The following is a 13,796-nucleotide window of genomic DNA, read 5'->3' as shown; positions in this document are numbered from 1 at the left end:
TGACAACCTATCACTTTGCCTCACTGTATATCGATCCATTACCCTCCAGCAACCTTCGACTCTAGTGCTAACTTATGCCTACATTGTTACAACCAATCACTTTGCCCTGACTGTAAAATCAGTGTATTTCTCTCTCCCATTCCCCAAACTTTCAATTCTGTGCTTATATAACTTACAACCAATCACCAGTGAATCAGAAGTGTGTTGTCAGTGGTCTTATCACTAAAACTAACTTTCAATAACTTCACCTGTAGGGGTAATTCAGAAAAGGCATAAATTGAACATAATTGAACAAGCATGAAAGTTTCAAGCAGTGCGTCCATTCAGTTTCTCCACCTATGCCTTTCAGAGTGACTTCCTGGCCTGTTGAATTGAGCAGGCTACCTTTTTTGTGCTTCGATTGTTTTCTGTGGTGTGCAAGTGAAAAATTGGACACAGTTTATGAATGACTACACAGTGGAATCAGGCCGGGCCTTTCTCTTCATTTGACAGGCTCATTAGCTATCTAACAATAGAGAATTTGTGCCTGGAGGAACAGTATTAGCACATAGCCAGGACCCTGTATCGGTGACAATTTCCAGTGAGACTCCAACAATGGGTCAAACACAACCAAAATAATCTCAACGCCATAAACCTATTAGCTCCCTTTCCAAATTAGTGTATTTGACAATACCAAATGCTTCTCAGGCAATAAACATCAGTAATATCGCCAGCATAAGCTGATCAGCGTAGGTTATTAACTTCACCAAGAAAGACTTCTCAACAAAGAAGGGGTCCGTAATGGAGGGATTCATGCTACATGTTTTGGAGAGACTGAAAAAGGTACTCAGTAATCAGCTTTGTATCTGTAATACTATTAGGGTACTTAAAAGTGAAATGTAGAAAATCCACTTTAGTTTAGGATACCACACACAAATAAATGCCCATTTCCAACATGCATAATACCAATAAAAAAATCTGGACCACTGGGAAAATGGGGATCAATAGGAAAATGGAGTACCGGCAAATTCCATTCCATTGTTGCAGGCATTATCATGATTATACTATGGAATGTGGGAGGGGAGGGGAGGGGGGGAGGGTGGGTGTATGGGGTGTTGAGTATGTTTTTCGTGGCACAAGCCTTGTGCCATGAAAAATAGGTTTTCTCAACCCCAACCAAAGCTACTATATATGGCAGTTTGAGGATTTAGAAATAAGCTACAGTGAACAACAAATGAGATGGGTAGGACATTTTTTAATTTTTTAACCAAATGTCAACACATAAGGCTTTGGGCTAAAATATATTTGTTGACAGTGCACACAGTTTTATAAGAAACACAATTAATTCATGATATATTTACGGATAAAAACAGCAAAGAGTAAGACCAGGCTTGTGTTTTTTGAGATGGGCTGTGTGGGGAGACATATTTATGGCTAGGGGTCTATACATACACACAGACAGTGTGTATGTGAAAGCCATGATGGCTAAGTCAGGAGGTGCTGACACATCAAATTTGCTATGGAGCACAAAGGCCAACATCTGAAAGAGCTTTCCTACATATTTCAAAATGACAATCAAAATAGTTTACCATCTTTAGTAGGCTACAAATAAAGAAGGCGTCATGTCTAACAGAAATCTAGGGGAGTACTTTCTCTAAAATGATAACTTTCAACATCATCAATCATTTTAGTTAATTTTTGAGTGAATTTGTTTATTCTATTTCAGTGAGTCTATCAATTTGTAAAGTCTGATTCAAGAATCACTTTTTATTGAATTTTTAGAAAGTTTTCTTTTCTTTTCTTTTGATAAGTAAATAAAATACTTGTAAATACAATCACTAATGGCCAATGACTACCTTCAATGGTAAACCTACAGGAAAGAGGTGCCATCCATCCCTCAATACGGTTTCTTCATCAGCAAGCCTACATTATGATAATGGTGGTCTTTGAAATTATGTAACTTGTAGTATTAAAGTCAGAATATTTTCACTTTATCAGAAGTGATTGTATTTTTTTTTTTCATAATGGTTCTCAGAACTACCAATAGAGTTTAGGCACCCCTGGATGCCAAACAATTATTGATATGTGTACTGCTCTTGAAAGTTGATGTTTGCAAATGTTCTTATGAGTTTCATCACACAAACAAGGCAGGCTGAGCATCAATGTACAATTCTTAAAAATCGATCACTGATCTATTAAAATTTTATGGAGGTTATATTCCAAAGATAAAAATACTCCAGGAGGGGGTGGTCAATAGTTGAGATTAGAAATTAGTAAATTTGCTGAATCAGCACATTGTCAAATTCCAACATGTCCTATTCATTTCGTACATAATATGACTCACTCTGCGGACATTAATCCAGAGACTTGGTCGTCAGACTTGGTAATACCGTTTACCAGAAACAAGAGCATAATCGTGAATGCTAAGTCCTGGGGCTACTAATACTTGCTATCTGAATCAACATACTATTTATTTAAATTGTCATTCACCAAATAACAATTTGTGGAATCAAACTATTTTTTTATTTTCCCTTCACCCCACTTGAGTCGATTCAAAACTGAATCAGTACCAAGAGAAACTGAGCAATGGATTCCTTGCTTTAAATTTTGCATCTGTTTCGAACTATATTTACTTTGAATTAGTTCAAACAACCACCCTGAGGTGAATTCGAACTAATTCTGGTTCAAATGGGTTTTATGCATATGGGGACAGGAGATTAATCAACTTCGATTAAATTTTAAAACTGATTCACGTGGGGTTCCAGGACATACGTACTACTACTTGTTGTAATAATTTTCTCGAGTTCCATGTGAGAAATGTCGTTGTCATGATCACGCAATCACGTTGATGTTCAATTTGCAATGTATATGAATACAACTGAACAAGAATAAAAGAGAGTAAATTCATTGTTAAAAGTGCAGTCAGCTGAAACTTAGCAGCCTAATAGTTCAATATAGATTCACGACCTACTCTATGGCTAGACAATAAATGCTTTCTAAACACATCTCATTTTCAGTCATTTTATGACTGTCCCTCTGTTGAGTTCCTACGTACATAATCATTGATGATCAAAACATAAATCGACGTCAGATTTCTTCTCGACTTCTGCATACTTGTTTTGTTGTCTTTGTATCCTTGCTATCAACACGTTTTTTGAGGTAAACCTTCCTCAAAGTGAATGCAAAATCTTGCAGCTATTTCATGTAACAACTCACAGCTGATTTTAGTAGTATACTAGTTTGGATGCCCCAACGTGGTTTCTAACTAAACCACGTTTGGTCAAAGTCCCTCAATCAGTACAAAAAGTTGTTCATCCAATCAGTGAACCCCTAATGCTAAAGTGACATACACAGTGTGTAAGTAGCATCCTGAGCTGACAAATATACCATATTTGGACATTACACAACTTCCCCTACAAACACTATAACTTTATGAGGGACTGTGTTTTTCGTTAGAATTTTGTGATTGATTAACAAAGACTTGATGTTAATGACTGTGTAGGTGGCTGTGGATGATTTTTAATTTCATCTCATGCATCTCAGGACTTCTAGAGTAACGACTTTGACTATACTGTGAGTGGAGGTGTAAATGGTAACGATAGTATACAGGAACTAGAATGGCAGACGACAGACTAGCCATTTTCAAGATGAAAGTAAGACAGAACTCCTATACAGTCTGGTGCCTGAGGATAAATAGAAAACGCTGTGATGCGATGCGATGCATTATAATACCTGATAACGAGTCAACCATCCTAAAAAGACTTTTCCAGTCTTACAGGATTTGAATAACAGTCAGAAAGGATAGTTCTATTGAGGTGAACCGTGGTGGGTAAGAGGAGTTTGGATATTTTTAGTATCTGTATAAGAGTCGATGAGATGCTTTGTATCGGTTCTTTCATTCTGTAGAAATTTTACCAGCAAGTTACATTCTATCAAACTTCTTGAGAAAACTCGATGAGGTGTGAAACTAGCTCTTCCAGGCAACTTTGTACTTATTTACTGTAATTAATTGCAACTTGCATGAATACAACTCTGAGAGGCATATTGTCAATTACATTTTTTGATATTTTGTGCAAACATGACACACATTATTATGGTTCATGTCACTTTACTTAATGTAATCAAATTGCAACTTGTAAAAAATGCAGCTATCACTGCAAACCAGCTGTCAAACACAGCATGCTTCCTAGTGCAGCCATCAGTGACTGCAACCAGCTGTTTGCTTGATAGCGCAGCTATGCCTGCAACCATCGTCGCAAACCACGGCCTGTTTTACGGCAACGTTCTTAACGAGCCTCCCACTGGAAATTATTTCGAAAAATAGTGGTAGAAATAATAACTCTGGTTTGCGAGAATGGCCTGCAACAAGCTAGCTGTCAAACACAGCATGTTTGATAGTGCAGCTATCCCTGCAACCAGCTGTCTGCTTGCTAGTGCAGCTATATGCCTGCAACCAGCTGTTACAGAAAGTATACTCTCTAACGGTGCTTGATAGTGCAGCCACCACTGCAACTGCTTATTATTAACAAAGTATACTTGCCAGTGCAGCTATTACTGTAACCAGCTACGTGTATGAAACACAGTGTGCTTATACTAGTCTATGTTCAGAATTGTAACTTGTAAGCTTTTGCCACTTATCCATCCACTATCAGTATTTCTTGAAGCAAAATGAAATGAAATTTATGAACACAAACTGAACGTTTGGACAGATGAGCTTAAATTCATCAAAATTGCTAGCTGTAGCTAATTATACAACAAATTTCTTTACTTGATAATGACTGCTAATTATAGTTCTAAAGTGAACATGCAACTTGGAAAGATCGACCTATATGATTTCTAGTATTCAGTACATTGTTCGAAAGCTGTCTGTGTGCTATATGTACACAGTCAACACAAGACCCATAACATACCTTCAAGACAACCCAATTAGCTAGCAGTTTGTTACCAATTAAAGTGTTCTGAAGTGGCCGGCCAAGCTGAATACTATGTTTTGTATGTGAGGCTAGGTGACTATGTCGACGGCAAACTCTCATTGTCTGACACAATGTCTGGAATGCTACGTTCTGTCTACAAACAATCAGTTAGCATTTCTCCCCATCTAGACTACCATTTGGTTTTTTAAGAAAAGAAAAAAATTGATTTTTTTCCCTTCTTTCGTTACTTGCACAGCAACAATAGAGTTTTCATTATGTGTTAAATTTCGTTTAAAACTTGCCAGGAGTCCTGAATTAAAGCCTTCCTTACCACAATTAACAGATGAACTAGAAAACCACAACTTCTGTAATTAACTATCTAAATTAGCAAATGATCCTAAGGACATTGGTAAAAGGGTACAGATATTTTCTCATCCGTACAAAAGGCAAATTGCAGTCTTTCTACCGAAATACGTTTTCAACATCATACAGTACAGTAGCTTAGGAAAGACCCCATGGTGATATTTGTTACACATGAATGAACAAACCTACAGACCAGAGGAGTATGTACTTCTGGCTCAGTGAGTCTCAATCGGCATGTATAAATATATCTTACGGTACATCATGCTTAGCTCTCCATACAACTACTAAGTCAGTGTTTACTTGTCTAAAGACTAAAGACTAAGATTACTGAATGCTTCATGCTCATCAATGATAACCACATCTAAAAAAAAAAAAGTGTGATTGTCTGATTGAGACAGACCACACAGACTTTTTTTTTTTTTTTTTTTAATTCCACTGCAGTGATTTTATACTCTTGGGGCCAAACTTTTAGAGAGCTGGTATGTACTTTTTTTTTCAAAGAAAGCAAAAGGAAAGACAAAGAAAGCAAACTCTGGAAATTACAGTGCCAATTTTTCACTGTTGGCGCCGAAGATGAAAGGGGGCAGACTGACTGAAACTTCTGAAAGCACAAATAAAGTTTTAAGTGTTTAATATTTTCACTCTATTTGCCACTCATACAATATAGATTAATTTAGAGGAATGGAATTCGTAGTCCACTTATCCATTCAAGTACTGACTAGCTACCAACATAAGGTTTAGAGTGGTCTAAAGGCTTACTAGCTACCAACATATACAGTTTAGAGTGGTCTAAAGGCTTACTAGCTACCAACATATACAGTTTAGAGTGGTCTAAAGGCTTCCTAGCTACCAACATATACAGTTTAGAGTGGTCTCAACGATTACTAGCTACCAATGTGCATACAGTTTACAGAGGTCTCAAGGCTTACTAGCTACCAACGTATACCATTTAGAGATATCCCAAAGCTAACAAAATTATAGACTATATTGTATAGGAAATTATGCCACTTTAACCCTTTCTGTTACCAGCGTTCCTCAACCCCAACATACAGTTCAGAAGATTTCAAAGCTTTCTATAGGCAGTATTATAAAAGCAGATAAATTTTACTGGGGTTCCCCTGTAATTTTACAAGGGTTCCCAAACAAAATTATGGTAGATTGCATGAGAAACAAGGCTACTTTTACCCCTTTCTGTTACCAGAGTTCCCCAACATTAGCACTACCACTGTTCTAGCTACCAACAGAACAGTTTACAAGTTGTAAAAGGGTCTCAAATCTTTCAAGCTACCAACATACACTTTAAAGAGATCCTAAAAGCAAGACAGTGACACCTGCTTGTATTATTTCAACCTAGTAGGGGGTCAGTGACTTCATAGTTAAAGTAATCAGTTACATTGTAATGTAATAACAAATAGCTTTGATTTCCATTTAGTGTAGGAAAACAAACTGAACATAGTCCTCGCTGATGTTGGAAATATTATAACGGGCAGATTCAAGAAGAGCCAGTTTGTGTATGTCACATCACTAACTTTCAACTCAATGAGGGTGTGCCCTCTAAGTTAATTTGACGCACCATTGTCGCACACACAATTTCTCGTGATGCACCAAAATTTGGTGTTCCCCTATCTCTTACTATGTAGTGTGAGTGACTCACAAAAAAATGACAGTTTTTACCACAAAACTATTTCTATCAGTAGAGGGCACACGGACTGTTGCTTTTACAGGGATTCACCACAAAACCCCTGAGGAGATGATAGTGTTTGTTGGTAATGTCCAGTCAAGCTAGGATACCATTGTATGTACCATGAACAAGTTATTGTCATTCTGCTCAACTCACGGACATAAATTACACCATTAAAACTTTCCTCTTTTAATAGTGTGGCATTGATTGTATAACTGAAATTTTAGGGGTTTATCAAAAATTGGGTCTAGTTTGTGTAACTTTTTTTTTAAAATTTGTAATATGAAAACTTGTGATATATACATTTTGTCAATTTAACCGTGTGTACATAATATGTTATACAGTTTGAGTCCTATATAAGTACCTTGCTGTGAATTTCTGTATATTAATATGTGATCTTTTTTTTGTTAACTATTATTACTCTAGTTTATATATTTACTAGTTTGTTTTACTAGCACCAAATAGTTATTGCAGAAAATCCAATGAAGTAAGGGAATGTAGTTTTCTGGACGGATGCAATAAAGATTGTATTCTATTCTATGTGAGGGGACAGACCCAGATTACTGTAGCTGTAAGCTATTTCCTGACTCCCCATTTACCCACTGTTATATTTATTTGGGTAAATCATTATCATATACTGTTTAGGGTACATTGGGATGGGGGAGTTTGAGGAGGGTAGGGGTACCAACATTGCTCGACTAATGTCACAAGTCAGAGTAGAGCTTTTTTTTTTGCTTCTTAATTATTTCACATCAAATAATTAACATGACCACATTTTTTACGACTGAACTATTCCTACACAAAAAATTGATTCATGCATAACTGAAAGCTCAATAAAACTGTTTTAGTTGCAAACTTGACCTTGAGAGGACAGCAATGTGCCATACAGACTTGAGACCTACTTAATGGTCGTAAAAACTGTAATTTATGTTGTTATCATCACCTATATCAACACTGCATGGGTAGTCAGTTTGTTTTAACCCAGCAATGTTAAGATTCAAGTCAGACTACATTAGAATTATGAAAACAACTGCATATCAATTTGTAGTTTCTGTTCATTCTGTATTTCAAGGCCACTAAATTGTCTGAAAGTCAGAAGACAGCTAAAATTGCTAGGAACTCGGGAAAACCACTAAATTGCCTGGAACTAGGAATCGATCTTTAAATCACCTGGATTAATCCAGAAAGTTCACTAAATTGCTGTCTAGAACTTGGAAGGGGGTCAGTAAATCACGTGGAATTAGTATCTGAGGAAGCCCACTTAATTGCCATGCACTACGAAGATCTCGAAATCACTAATCTGGATCAGTCCAGGATGATCACTTTATCATTGCCTTGAACTGCGAAGGGGATCACTAAATCATATGGAATTAGTGTCCCAGGAAGACTATATATTAAATGCCTGGAACTAGTACCCAGGAAGACCTGCCACTAAATCGTGTTATAACCACAAACACGTATGGTAGTCCACAATGGATTAAACTCGTATCTATCTATGTATTACAGAATTGCATGGATTCAAAGCAACACCTCTGTCTTACTCATATAGAAAAGATACATAAGAAAAACTTGGGGGGGGGGCAAATTGCTAAATAAATACTAACGAAAAAAACTTTATTTCTTGTTTTGTAACCATGTATACAACTGATACTGTGTTTTTACTTTCATGTTGTGTTTATTTATCAATTATACTTTCACTCTATCAAAGTGCTTTCTCTAGTTCATGAAATAAAATCTAAATTCCTGACTACTTGGATGCCAACGTTGTCTCTAACTAAAGTGGAGGTGTAAATCGTAACAATACCATATAGGAACTAGACTACATACTACTTTACAAATTACATACAACCTTATCAAATGGGCGCCAAAGTCTAGAGCAGGCCTTTCTTAACTTTTACACTTTGCAGTCAGATTTAGTCGTCGCAGTGAACTATTTTAGCTAGTTTCCTGAAGTTTTTTATTGCGATTGTTTTAACAGACTGCTAGCTCATAAATTTGGAAGTCAAGGTAAAAACGGTTTTTAATAGTTGTGTATGTGTTCAATTCCAGTCCAGAAGAGGGTAAATATTTCAGATTATTTGTTTGGATGTTGTGCCGGGACTTCTGCTAAATTCCAATTCTACGAGATGGTATGTATGTAGAGGGTAAAGCCCAGCCTATTGTTTTTGCTGGCCTCTAACTCTTAAACAATGGATGTAAGTGCACATTCCTTTCAGAGCTCCTCCAGTGAAAGGCATCCTTGTCAGAGCACTTCTTGTCCCATCTGGCTATGGGCTTGGCATTGAATACTGTAAATAGTACACACACTAAAAAATGTCACCAAACCAAATAGATCAAAGAAAAAAAACACGCAGGACATCTTAAGCCTTCATTTCCGTCTTCTAAGTCCATGTATGCAACAACAAAAAACCTGAATCATGTTAAATATTACAAGTAGCCAGCATTCTACTATTTGTAAATAGTGAAAGAAGTAGAAGTAGAACAAATACTCCAATATTGACATAGAGAAACTCATACAAAAACATATTCATGTGGTTGAAACTTTTCTCGTGTAACAATGTAGTATTGACATTTGATAAGAGTTCTGGTAACTTTTACATGTATACTGTTTTCAGTTAGTGTAGAGCCGTACATGAAGTATTGTATGTATTCATACCATTGGACTCTAGTGATTCAATTGAGGGTGTAGTTTATTCACAGTTGGTCAAAAGTTCTGGTAACTTACATATAATTTATAAACTTTTAGTTGTAACCGTGACCAGAAAAAAACAAATTGCATGTCGTCATACAATGAAATTGTTATAAATATAACAAAACAGTGTAGAGTGTAGGGTTCAGAGTTGATAAGAATTCTGGCATCAGAGTTGGTCAAAATTCTGTTAACTTAAAAATTGAAAAATTTTAGAAGTACCTGTGATGAGAACCATAAAATGAAAACAATCACATACTGCCATACGACAAAACTTTTACTGAATTTTAGGGTATAATGTTGACGGTCCAAAAAATATTTTTTAGGAACTGACACAAATGTTTCGTTGTAATCACAGCCAGTAAACCAATCATATATAGCTATAGACAGTGAAACTTGACTGATTACAGAGTTGCAGTCAAAGAGAATTTATAGGAAATAACCCAAAGGTTTAGACAAAATTACAACAAAGAGTAAAATAATCATGTAGTCTGGCATACAATGAAACTTTATTGAACCAATTTACATGTAAAGTTTAGCTGTAAATGCAACAAAAAAAGATTCGTATCTCAGTTATACAAGCAAACTTTAGTGTACCATTTGTTCAGAATTCTGAAATTTACACATAAAAGTTTTTTAAAACTATAAAGGCTGTAACTATGACCAGTAAAAAAGAATGACGTCATCGTAAAGAATGGAACTTTTCAGTGTAAAAGCGTAGGGAGCAGTGTTCAGAGTTCTGGTACGTAAAGTTTAGATATAACTGAGAGTGTGACCAGTTTAAAAAAGAATCACGCATCATCATACAATGAATCTATTGAATGTACCTGTAGAGAGCCGTGCTCAGAGTTGGTCGGAGGTCTGGTATCATCAGGGATTGTCAGAGTTTTGGTACATACATGTAATGTTTTGTTGTAACTGCAGTGACCAGTTAAAAAAAGTCACATGCATATACATACAATGATTCTTTTGAGTGTAACAATATATGGTTGCAGTGTTCCGTTGGTCAGAACTCTGGTACCTGTACTTGTAAAGTTTCTTTGTAACTGTAACCAGTTAAAAAGAATCACATGCAGACAAGCAATGAAACTTTCCAGTGTAGGGTGCAACGTTCGGAGTTGATCAGAGCTCTTGTACAATACATGTAAAGTTTCGTTCTAACTGTAACCAGTAAAAAAAGTATCACATGCATATACATGCAATGAAACTTTCCAGTGTGAGAGTGCAACGTTTACAGTTGATCAGAGCTCTCGCACCATACACACAAAGTTTTCTTGTAACTGTGACCAGTAAAAAGACTCGCATGCAGACATACAATGACAAAATGATTACATTCTTTATTCAGTGTTTTTCAAGTAGAAGATGTGTTGATTCTGTTTACCCAATCAAGTGGAAAGTCTCACCGGGACAAAAAAAAAAAAAAAACCTGTATGTTTCCACACAGTAAACTTATGTAAGGTTTCTCACACTGGGTACCTATTATTCATCATATGCTTTTATTTTGTGTTAGGATGTTGTCGCGTTCCTTGTATACAAGTTTTTGTTGGGCTTCAACTGAGGCGATGTGGGAGGAAAAGGATCACTTAACAAGGCAGGATGACCTGAGAAGCCGCAAATACCATTCATTGAACGCCTGGAATGCATGTTGCCAAGTACACTGCATTCAGAACGTAAAGTGTGATACAAAAATCAATTTTCACAAAGAAAGTTGTTTATTGACAGGGTAAAGCCGACTTTAAATGATTTCAAACACAGGAGAGAGAGCCAGAGAAAAAAAAAAAGTAATGGAAAATGAGATGAAAAAAAAATATTGAACTAACCTGTAGTAGAAGAAAGCATAGGAACCAAACTGTGGTGTCCCTCAGAGCTAAGGTTGGTTTCATTGGTTTTATTTGAGCATCCTGGGTTTGAGTTTGTCTGAAAACTTCCATTATCCCAAGGAACCTCATCTCTTGAGTAAATGTAGCAGCTTACTGTCTGAGATGCAGACTTGTCGGCAGAGTCCAACTCAAAAGACAGCACTAGTATTATAAAGCAGGCAATTGAAAACAAACGGAAGTCTTGCTATCTGCTAACAGTGCTATCTCAATAGTGACACTACTGTTAAAGTGATCCTGTACAGTGCACTGTATCTCTTCCAGGCTTCCAAATTGTACCACTCCACCACTATAGGCATGCCACGGTTGAACCCAGGAAAACTAGCTGCTTAGATATGCTGCAGGCCGTTTAATACTGCCACACAATCTGCAAAGACAAGATTTGACTGCTTTGGCATACTTCCAGTACATAATCACGATGTCTAACTATTTTATGAGCTGTCTTCCCTGCACACCCCAACACACATATGATCCTGACTGCTGTGTATGTACAAATGATTGAATAACCATGGACTAACAGTCAAGTCCATTATACCCAGAGGGGTGAAAGCTATATCTCGTTCAATACACTTTCACTCGTCAAAAACTATTAGACTTCATGGGAGTGAACTCTGACTTGGTTTGCACAGTGAGGTTACATATTTATGAAAATGGCATGTTTTGGGTTGAGCCCCATAAGGTTCTTAAATTACACTTTATTACTCATTAATTCATAGATCTTGGAGGGTCCTCTACAAGATCTATGATTAAGTTAAAATAAAGAAGTTTTTAGTGCTAAAACTTTGAACTGTGTTTTTACTGTTGAATCCACAGAGTGCATACATACATACATACATACATACATACATACACACACACACACACACACACACACACACACACACACACACACACACACACACACACACATACATACATACATACATACATACATACATGGATGGTGTGAGGATACCCAATTTACCAATATGCTTTGCTAATTTCATGTCAAATTTGTTCCTAGTATGGGGTAGCTGGCCCCCATGACCCAATATTTCTGTTGATATACAATTATGAAAAACTAAGAATTGATTTACATGAATGCATGTATGTTCCGGTGATTTGCCCTTAAAGCAGTACCCAGCACAGTGACAGGCAGGACTACATTTGCACCTGCACTGTATCAAAGTTTCTGAGAAGTGTAGTTGCCATAGTGACGTGAGCTGTGAAGAACGCAATTTTCTAAACATTTTTTGCATGAACTGTAAATTCCTAGGCAGTGCTATTGCCACAGGGATATGCAGGTTGTCTAGAACACACTTTCTGAGACTTGTACAGGCACTTTTAACTTTCTAAACACTGCTATTGTCAAAGGGACATGTAGGTTATCTAGAACAAACCTTTCCAGATACTTACACTTGCATTGTAAATTTTTAAGCCTTGTAATTGCCACAGGGGTATGTGGGCTATCTAGATCAGTTTTCCATATATACTTGTATTGTAATGTTTATGCAGTATAATAATACCACAGGGGTATGTGAGCTATCAAGAACACACTTTTTCCAGATATTAATATTGATTGTATTATAATATTCTAAGTAGTGTAATTGCCACAGATCGAACACATGGGCTATGGAGAACAAACTTTCCAAATGTTTGCAGATTTTCTTTATTATATTTATAACAGTACAAGTACTGCCACAGTGTCATGTGGGTCACGAAAGTGAGTTTCCTATCTACTCTGATGTAAATTTGATTTATCATAAACTTGTTTAAATAATTCAATTTCAGTTTTTGCTTTTTTGAATAAATATTCCACTCTTACATTTTCACCTATCAGAAGATTTATCATGGAGCAATAGATGATATAACATTGTTTTCATACATTCTTCAGTGATCAACTTAACAGTGTCAAGTGGTATGGACTATTGACCCATGTTGACCTCAATTTGCATAGAGCGTGCACTAGTCGTATACCATTTTCCCTAGGGCAATTGTCATGTGGCACAAGATTCTTTTCAGTGATTTGCTATGTAAAAAAATGTGCCTGAGAATGCGATGTGTTAATATTAAACACTTATTGCCTTGCCGTATTTGGGCACTAGTAGATGCCATTTTACTCCCTCCTCGTGCTAATATAAATGATCTATTCCCTTTGGCTTTCAGCCTCTGAAAATAACTACTACATGGCAGCCCTCGAGGTATGAAAGACATTTACTAACACTCGAATATCAAAGGCCAGGTAATATTAAAGTGTATTAATTTTCACTTTTCCATAAAAACTTTATCTTTTCCTTTGTACATCAATTTCACAA

General features: G+C 36.5%; 1 protein-coding gene across 1 annotated transcript in view; it reads right to left on the bottom strand.

The window, feature by feature from the left end:
- Positions 1 to 11,577, bottom strand: part of LOC144447363 (A disintegrin and metalloproteinase with thrombospondin motifs 18-like) — a 112,125-nt gene extending 100,548 nt beyond the window's left edge. Inside the window, exon 1 of the mRNA XM_078137347.1 lies at positions 11,446 to 11,577. Coding sequence (XP_077993473.1) covers positions 11,446 to 11,574 — 129 coding nt within the window. The 5' untranslated portion in view covers positions 11,575 to 11,577. The remainder of the gene's footprint in view (positions 1 to 11,445) is intronic.
- Between the last annotated feature and the right edge of the window lie 2,219 nt (positions 11,578 to 13,796).

This window comes from Glandiceps talaboti, chromosome 16 (genome assembly GCF_964340395.1).
Source record: "Glandiceps talaboti chromosome 16, keGlaTala1.1, whole genome shotgun sequence".
NCBI classification, from domain to species: Eukaryota; Metazoa; Hemichordata; class Enteropneusta; family Spengelidae; genus Glandiceps; species Glandiceps talaboti.
This window is presented reverse-complemented; position numbering and strand designations above follow the sequence as displayed.